Below are 9,724 nucleotides of genomic sequence, written 5' to 3'. Positions count from 1 at the left end.
TTCGAAGTATTGCACAAAAATTGACCAAACTGTTGACAACAAATACAGTTTAAATCCCTCAAATTGTCATTACTTTGTGATCTATCCTGATCTACACCACAGAAAACCTGCCCAGGGTCTAGATTTGGTGGAAAGAATACCCTCTCTGTTCATATTTACAACCCATACTCTATCAACAATTGGTGAAGCACTAAATCTCACTTCAGCATTGTTCTAAACCTGCAATGATTAGAGTCTATGGAATTATTTACAATGTATGAACCAAGAACACATAGAAAAACAGAAGAAGGCACATTCAGTTAAGTTAACCCCTTGAGACCTAGGCTAATTGGCTTGATTAGTTAAAAAAAAATTTTGAAATTTGTGAATTAGCAAGATATTAGTAAAACAAACGAACAAGAAATTATTTGAGAATAAGCACAAATAAAATATTTTCAAAATCAGAAAAGCAAAATGATATAAACAAGTAAAAGACCTGAAACAATTGCTTGAAAATTACAATAATTCTGTAAAACAATAATGATAATTATGTAGTTTTCCGTTTTTTTCTCCTAGTTTTTTTGATAATTTTCCAAATCTAGTAATTTTTTGCTGTGACTCACTGTGTTTTTTTAAGAAATCAAACCAATTTGCTAAGGGCTCAAAGTATTAAATACTTGTGAAGAGCAACCCAGTGCAGCACAAGAAAAACGATGTTGGTCCAAGTTTAAAAGGGTTAAAGCCGTTATGAGTTGCGGACCATGGCCAGATGATGTTGCCCATGGTAGTTCAAGTTTCATCATCAAAAACTAGAAACCACTGGGATCCATCTTAATGCTGTGGTCTGTAGAAGAGCCTCCACATCGGAAATGTGTATGATACGCCGATATGATCGGTCGATCTATTTGCTGGATTTCATGACTTGTCTTGGCTTAAGGTGGGGCTGGACAGAGAGACTTGGGAAGGCAATCTGTGGTTCTAGCCAGGACTACCTTGAGTATGTTTATCCAGTCAGGTGACTAACCAGTCCGGGGTGCAGAGCTTGTTTCAAGACATCCGGTCGATGAAGTTGAGGCATGTAGAGTGTGGGAGGAGGGGCACCATGGTAGCTGGAAGCAGGGTAGCCCTGACTGGGAACAGGGGAGGGGGCCATGTTCAGTGGGGAGGGACTTTGCTCGTAATACTGGCCGTCGCACTCCTCGTCTAGTGGCAAGGCCAGGCGCTTTCCTTTCTGTCTCCGGTTGCAGAACCAAACACGAACGACCTGTCAGGAGCAACATTAATCTGTTAAAAATGTGACAAACTGGAAACAAATTCCTTAAAAAGGCGTGAATGGCATCACTATCAGAGGTTGTACTTACATCTCTCTCCAGACCGAGGTCATCTGAGATGTGTGTGATCTCCTGAGTGTTGGGCTTGGGACATTTAACAAAGTATGACTCCAAAGCAGAGCGAACAGCTCCCTCTAGACTGGTCCTCCTCTTCCTCTTTCTGGTGTCAACAAACACTCTCTCAATCTTGTACATCTGAGAAGTCACAAACATGTTAGAGATGCAGTGTTGAATACAGCCACATTGCATTTGTGGAGGTCAGGGTTCAAACGCAGTTGCTTGAGATTACTTAACAACTTAATTTTAGCCACTAGGTGGCAGATTACACTTCACTAGAGCAGAAGGCCTTGATTCGGGTTCTCGGCAGGAATTCAGACAGGCCTGAAAGGACCAATGATCTCATGAAGCTTGCTGATCATCTGTTGTCTTGTAAACTAGTAGGCAGATGTGAGTGTGGGAGACTTACATCCTGGGGATTGTCTGAGGTCTCGGCCTCGTTGAGCCATCTCTGGAGAAGGGGCTTCAGCTTACACATGTTCTTGAAGCTCAGCTGCAGAGCCTCGAAGCGGCAGATTGTCGTCTGGCTGAACATCTTACCTATTTGCACACACAAACATGTTTACAAAAAACTGAGGATTGTTGAAATAAAACAAAGATGTGAGATTAATCTATGCCAGAGTCCTGACCCTGACAGTTTAAATGAAACACTTGCCAAACCTGAATTACACAGAATGGTTTCATCAGTTGCGACCTTTACTATAAGGCCTTAATTAAGTGTTGATCTGTGCACCAAACTGGAAATCCAGAGTATGTCCGAAAGCACTACCAGTCAGTCTTTACAGAATTAGCCCTCAGCTGATTATGACATTGCAGCAGTATCTCAGACTTGCGTGGTATTCTAAGTCAGAACAGCCAAGCAAGTACTGTTTTGTGCAATCCTGGCTCTTTGAAATTGCCCTGGTCTGTCTATTTGACTTAACAAGCAGCGCCGTTACCTCATTCATACTCAAATAGTGTTCTGGGTCACACAAGAGTCCCGCATTTACTAAGTGATGCATTTGTAACTCGTAGAATTACCTGGCTTTAACTACTGAACTGGGAAAAACAAATAGTACAAATATAGCTCAGAACTAGCCTTAAACTCACCATAAAGGTTACCCAGGGCAAGACCAACATCAGCTTGAGTGAATCCCAAAGTAATGCGTTTATGTTTCAACTCTTTGGCAAACTGCTCCAGTTCTTCAGTGGAAAGATTTTCCTAAAAACAATAATTTTAAAATGTAAACTTGGAACACATATTAGGCAACATTTTATTAATTTCAAAAAGCTCTTTCCAATATAGATTAGTTTTCTTATGAAAGTATTCTCAGCTATTTGGCCAAAATTGGAGCATTGGTTCAATGACCGGTCTTACCTCTTCAGAGTCGCTGCAGCCGCCGCTGGAGGACCCGCTGCTCCGCGTGGAGGACGCCGGGTTTTGCGTAGGGGGTCCGGTTGCAGCCTGGGTTGCGTTCACGCTGAAAAACGCGTTTCCTGGTAGGCCGTTGCTCGGGGGTGAAGGAGACATTGATGGCGAAGAGGCAGAGGACGTTGAGGGATTTTGATTGTTGCTGCCAGGAGGAGTGATGTGGGTGATCCCGGGCCAGAAGGACGGGTTCCAGGCCGGAGAGTAGAAGACGCCGTGGGACATGGCGGCGGAGGCCGGCGGTGTTGGGTACTGTTGAGCCTTTATCTCCGTTGAGTAGTCCTCTCCGGTGTCCTTCTCAGTCTTTATATCAGGCAGTTTGATTTGCTCCCGGGTCTCGGCTATGGGGGGACTCAGGTTTGTAGGCTGGGTAGCTGCTGTTACGCCGGGTACCTGGCCGGTGTACTCGGGCGCAGCGAAGGGATACCAGTGCTTGGGTTGCCCAAACTCTCCAGCCTGCAGGTCGGATCCCCGGTAGTCACCGGTGACTGGTGGGAACGGGAAGAAGGTCTGCGCAGATGCCGGGGTGATGCCGCTGTACGCTGTTTTGTTGTAGAAGAGGCTCGGGTCTGGCAGGACGCCGTGAGGAAGTTGGAAAGACGCAGTGCTGCCTAAACTATCATGACCCAAAACCTGGGTGCTATGGTTGGTCCGGCTGAAGTCATACGGCCGGATTTGGCACTCTGGACTCTGCGATCTTTCTGACATCTTCCAAACGGCGCGAGAGCCTCCGAGCAAGCGCGTGTCCGAAATTTAAAGTTAAAATAAAAGTCGCGACTGACTTTAAACCTGCATCCGTTTCACGTTTATGCACCAAAGATAGAAGAATAACCTCTTCAGAAATCACCTTACTTGTCCGGGAAAAGGCTACTTGGGAAAAAATGCAGAAAACTTTAGGCCCGAGTAGTTGCCGTTTTGGAGCAACATAACCACCAAGCCGCCTCCGGCCAATTCCATAAAGTTTTCTTTAACACCACCTCACCTTCAAGCTCAAATGCTCATCTCCTTCCTTTGCTCCACAGGTTTTCCTAATCACAGCGGCGGGTGTTGGAGATCGCCTTATCTCTGTGCCCATTGGCTGGCGCAGACAATTGCGCACAGCTGATGGTGAATTTGTGAATGACCTTGATTCTTCCCCAAAGTAGTGGGCGTGTTTTCACATAAACCTTGAGCCACTGTTTGTTGCAGAGAAATTACTTTTGCTATTTGGGTGAATTTAAAACTCATTATGCACAATGTCAGACCATCACATGGGGAAATATTAATAATTTAACAGTTTTAAGTCACCTTGAAAAGCGTGCTAAAAGGCACGGGTCGCAGCTCCTGTAAATACATATTTTAACACTATAACCTCACCTCATACATGAATTATAATGCTCGGTTTGTTTAATTTATTCGCCTTTAAGGAGATGGCTTTGATATTAAAATCGTTGTTATTCAGACCTGGATTCATTTCATTCACTTACATTTGAACTAAATTAATTAAATTGCCACTTTAATCCTGAATAACGGTGATAAAAACAAATAATGAATTAGACCACAATGAATTTGAATTAAACAAATAAGGGCCGAGTGGATTTATACTTTTAGGGATCTTTTGACAGCTCATAGACAACACAAACATGACAGAAAAGAAGGTGTATGCCTATTATGGCTCCTGGAAATGAACTGTACATGTTTAGTTTAGAAAGCAGGAGACATGTAGGGCGAAATTTACACTCATGAAAGTGAGTTTGTGTGAAAGCTTGTTTGAGAGGAGATTGTGTGCACGATGGAAGTTTTTTTAGGTTATTTGTAGGCTATTTATTTATTTTTTAACCAACTCAATCGTTGGGTAGCCTATGATTGTTTTAAATGTTTTGGGCACTTTTATTCTGGAAACAGCAGTGCACTGTTTTGCATAAATAAAGCAGCTGTTTGTTTTTTCCTGGAAACCCGTGAATAAAAGAAGAAGTTGCCTTTTTTAAAGATAAATACGCAGTCTAACTGCAGCCATATTAACACAAACCACTGTGAAACTTTGCCTACTTTTTAATTCAGCCTTTGATTGCCAAACTTGATATGGGGAAAGAAGAGACCTATATCAAAAGCCACCATTCAGGCAAACTTTTGCCATGCACCCTTGATGGTTGAGAAGCCTTGGTGGCGCAGATGCGCTCCCCCAGCGAGAGTCGTTGGCCGCAGATTGCGGCAGGAAGACTCACTGCAGGGAGGGGAGAGGGGGTGCCATTGTACGACCTGGCCCCGGGGCACCCCGTGGATTTCAGATCCCGAGTTGCGATGGTCGACCATTAGCTCCTTTTCAGATTGGAACAATAAGTTTCAACCCTTTGATTCCGCCCCACACCCACCTCCTCCCCCCACCTCCTCCTCCGCCACCCGTCCTCTGAAACAAACACCAGGCTGAGGTTTCACCCTGGTCTGCAGGTCCAGGAGGTCACTCAGGGCCAGAATCTCGAGTCTGAAATGGTCAAAAGGACCAAATCTGATTCTAGGGCCAGGGTGCTGTCTACAGGTTCAGCAATCAAGCTGATTAAATGTATCTTCAGTCTAAGATAAAGGAGCATCAGATTTATCCTTTTTGCAGTGGTGGAATGTAACTAAGTACATTTACTCAAGTACTGTACTTCAGTACAAATTCGAGGTACTTGTACTTTAGTTGAGTATTTTCTTTTCATGCCACTTTATACTTTTACTCCACTGCATTTAAGATGGAAATCCACCACGTTTAGCTACAACAATTGTAATTTAGTTAATTTGCATGAAAAAAATATTTTTTGAAATAATTGTTAGCTTTTTGTGAGTGTTGTTTTTAGATTTTTCTTCGATTTTTCTGATAGATTTAAGTTTGCACGACAATTCACAGCTTTTACTGTGTATTTTCTGTGTGGTATTTGTACTTTTACTTAAGTAAAGGAACTGCATACTTCTTTCACCACTGCCTTTTTTGCAGTCACTTTTAATGATTCTTTTCCTGGTGGCCCCTTATAATAAAGTGATACTTGACTGTTGAACAGTTTGATTACATAATTATTTTCTAGATTAAGCTATTTAATTATTTATCTTTTTTTCTGATATTTGAATAATAGTCTCACAAGAGAGGTGAGGTCATGTTGTTTTGAACCTTTCAAGGAGCCATTCTGATATTTTTTTGTAGTTTAAGAACTGACGTCACGTTACAAATCCAGCATGAATTAGAGAGGTGAAGGATTTCTAGCCATAATCAGAGGAGGTTGATTTGGAATGGAAAATGGAAAAAAGTTGTGTAGGTGCAGGATCAGGGGACCTCAGAGAGACCACAAGAGCCCAGTCAATAGCTTAAAAGACATCAAACCCCAACTATACAAGCATTGTCCTGGGCCATGGACTTGGCAGAATAATTGTCATGCAAAAGACAGCCAGCCAGAGAGATAGCAGACTTCAGGCAGGAGCTCAGAGAAAGGGACAGCAAAGCTCTCAGGGTGTCCAAAAGAGGGAGGGGAGGGGGTTCAGTGTTGAATGGCTCAGTACAGTGAGGAGGAGATGTGTGAGGGGAGTATCTGGGGATTTACTTGAAACCCCCCAGATGTCTCAGATCTCGTCTTAAGTTCTTTTTAAGTGGTCTCTTCAAAACGCCTCAGAGATGTGCTCGCTGCTTGCAGGGCGAGTCCACTCAAACAGAAAGGGAGAAAGTTGCAGACAAAAGACAAAAGCCTGTCGATGCAGCAGCAGGAGTGTGAATGTGTTGCACACCTCAACCAGTCACACCCCTGGAGAAAAGACCACCTCTACCTTGAGAAACATAACCAAACCAACTCCAAACTATAGATGACCCACTGTTTATTAAAATGACACCGCTTCAGTTTTCCTTCCTCTCACCATCAGTGCATGCATTCAGCGGAAAGTCTATGTAATATTAGACTGGGAGGTTCTGCTGACTCCTTCAGTATTTTATTTCATTTCATTTAAAAAAAAAAAATTTTTTTTATTGTTTTGAATATTTCAAGAGGAATGCGCTTAATAAAGAATAAATAACATCAAACCATTAAAAAGAAAAACAAAATGTGTAAGCCAGAAAGGTGTGGACTGGAGCTTAAGGTTATTATATCTACCCTTTTTACTTAGCAGTTTCTCATCTGTAATGCTTTTGCTATTAAGTTTAAGCTACTCAAAAGAAAAAAACAAAACATATGCGCTAAAAAAAACCCAGAATTAACAGAAAGACAAACCGAAGCAATAACAAAATTATGAACCATTTAAAAAATAACACTAATCATACACTAGGCTTACATTTAATAATCACCATATTTTTCAATGAACTTCACATTTTAATTGTCACAACTGTTCCACAAATGAATCTCTTTGACAGATACACATCTACTCTTTATGTTTGTCCTTACCCTTGTTTTTTCATAGCTATTCTCTTAAATGTATACTTTATCTAATTTTAAACAGCCTTTACACACAATTAGGAAGAAATTATTTTTTATTTTGTACATTATCTGTACAGTTTTGAAATCAACTATTCCACAAAGCTTTAAAAGGTAAAACTTTATAAATAGTCTAGTGTTAGTTTTGTATGCATTTCCCATAGCTCCACACAGAAGGTAATGCCTGGAGCTATGAGAGCATAGTGTGGTACATGGATTGACATCTGGTTGGAAGTGTCTTTTATATATAGCACATATGAGGATGTAAGGGTGTTCTCATCTCTACACGTGAAAATAACAAGATGAATGTTAGTGTCATTTAGTGCTTCATGTGGTTACTGAATAAACACTTCAGAGAATTTCTGTTTATCAGAAATGCTCCCTGAAATAACTCCCTGAGCAGCGACACTCTAGCCCAACCTCACACCAAACCCAGCCACTTGACTGTATTGGTCTTTTTTAACCCTTCAAAACCTGGAGCAACGTCATTTTTTGTCTTGCTCTCAGACACCGTTCAAAAGGTACTGAATCCTTTGGTTGATAGTCTTTCCTTAAATAACATGGAGGGGGGGTCCCCACAAATTGCAAGAAATTAGTAGTTTTAAAAATCTATAAATCTATTTTAAAAATGTCAAGAAAACTATAATATCCTTATATTTTCCTATTTATATTTTGAAAACTATGTCAGATAACCTTTATTTTTAAGCACTTTTTCCAACTCATTCTTTGTTTTTTTTTTTAAATTTCCTTTTCTTTTTTGGCCAATTTTTCAGCTGTTTTTGAAAAAAAAAAATGAAGGCAATGTACTCAGTTTTCAAAGGGTTAAACATATATATAAGTGTCAAAGTACTACTTAAAAAACTCACTGATCTGATAAAGTAATAACCGTGGAATCTAAATACCACCCATCCTGTTGAGCAGCACAAACGTCTCCCCCAAACAAGTCTGATGGCTTTTTGATTTTCTCTCTAACGGCCCTGCCTTTGATACCTACCTTCCCAGACCCTCCACCCACCCAGGTTTTCATCCGAGGGGCCAATGGCTGCCTTCCTTCCACTGTCCACCGGCACAAAGGGCTTTTAATGGCCCTTGGCATGTGGCTCAATGGGGATGTGAGAGTGAGCCTTCCCTTCCCCAACACACACGCACATACGACCGCATACACAAAAACCCACATGGAGGTACATGCAAGCTTTCTCTCTGACCCTACCCCCAACACACACACACACACACACACACACACACACACACACACACACTTTCAGAGCGTAGTCGTTTGTCTTCTGAAGGTAAATCACCAAAAACCAGACAGAAAGGCAGCGACAGCTTAAAGCAGAGAGGTGACACCAGATGTGTCACACCGCAAAGTGACGATGAATGTGTGAAAACATATTTGCTGAGTCAGCAAGGTTACATATGCATTTCAGTGCACGTGACTTCAGTCACTCAGTAAAGGTCATGGGTTCATAATATATATCCCTTTCTTAAATTGCTTGTTTCATTACTTTAAGATGTGAATACTCTTGATGAGCTCTTTCTGTTGCCAAGAGCATAGTTGTGAATTCTGAACCAATACAGATTTATTAATCAAAAACCTGAAAGACTTAACACTAAACACACTGAACTATATGGAGCCAAAAAGGGCATACGTGCAAAAATATGTTTCAATAAATGTAAAAACATTGTTCATGAAGTATATTGTCATTCACATGTTTATGAAGATTTAATATAAAAGATTAAATTTGAAACAAAAAAAAAAATCTGGACATTTTTTGTTTTGGCTCTCCTTAAGCTGGTCAAATGTAACTTTCACCCCTCAGGATCCCCTTGTCCAAATCAGCTTTGTGTCAGCTGTTCATTGAAGTAATAATATTTTCTCGGAGTGGGATATTTAAACCCAAGACTCCATGTTTTAAGGGGAGCACTATTTTATAAAGATGTAAAGTTTAAAAAAATAGTCTTGAATAATTTTGGACCCCAAAATCAGTCTGAAATATGTTGTTGAAAAAAATGTTGATTTATCCATTCGTATCGATACCTAATATTTGAAACAGTTTCAGTGCTAATTTTCCTAGTCCTCTGGTCAATGCATTTGAATAACTGCATTTATAAATGATTCTGTTTTCACTCAATACCAATAGCTATTAATAATTTTAAAATCAAAATCATAATCATTCTCAGGAGTGAAAATTTTTTTTGATGGTATAAAAATAGAGCTTGTTCATCAAAAAAAAAAAAAAAAAAAAAGAGGATCAGGGGTAGGCCCCCAATGTTGTTATATTTATCTTTTCATAAATTATATTCACAATTAAATAAATACATTTTTATGCCCTTAATGTATTTTTTTCTGGTGGTACTGAAAATGATAAATATAATCAATATTTTTCAAGGATAAAAGTAAGAAGATTTAGTATTGTTTCAACACTAGTGTGGACCATGAACCACAATGTCCAACATCTGGTCCTCTGTTGCATCTCTCTCCCTTAATTCCTGTCATTGTGCCACTTTCACACCATGGAGGGCACAAAGGAAAATGCTAA

The 9,724-nt window shown here is 40.4% G+C and overlaps 1 protein-coding gene across 1 annotated transcript; it reads right to left on the bottom strand.

Annotated features, from left to right (window-relative positions):
• Nucleotides 1-655: 655 nt before the first annotated feature.
• On the bottom strand, nt 656-3,825 carry pou5f3 (POU domain, class 5, transcription factor 3). The gene is made up of 5 exons (XM_042509190.1): nt 2,725-3,825; nt 2,457-2,568; nt 1,777-1,907; nt 1,341-1,505; nt 656-1,243 (listed from the first exon to the last, which is right to left on the bottom strand). The coding sequence occupies exons 1-5, from the start codon at nt 3,481-3,483 to the stop codon at nt 983-985; spliced, it is 1,428 nt and encodes a 475-aa protein (XP_042365124.1). The 5' UTR covers nt 3,484-3,825; the 3' UTR covers nt 656-982.
• Between the last annotated feature and the right edge of the window lie 5,899 nt (nt 3,826-9,724).

Source organism: Plectropomus leopardus, chromosome 20 (assembly GCF_008729295.1).
Source record: "Plectropomus leopardus isolate mb chromosome 20, YSFRI_Pleo_2.0, whole genome shotgun sequence".
NCBI classification, from domain to species: domain Eukaryota; kingdom Metazoa; phylum Chordata; class Actinopteri; order Perciformes; family Serranidae; genus Plectropomus; species Plectropomus leopardus.
Note: the sequence above shows the minus strand (reverse complement) of the source record. Positions and strands in the feature narration are given on the sequence as shown.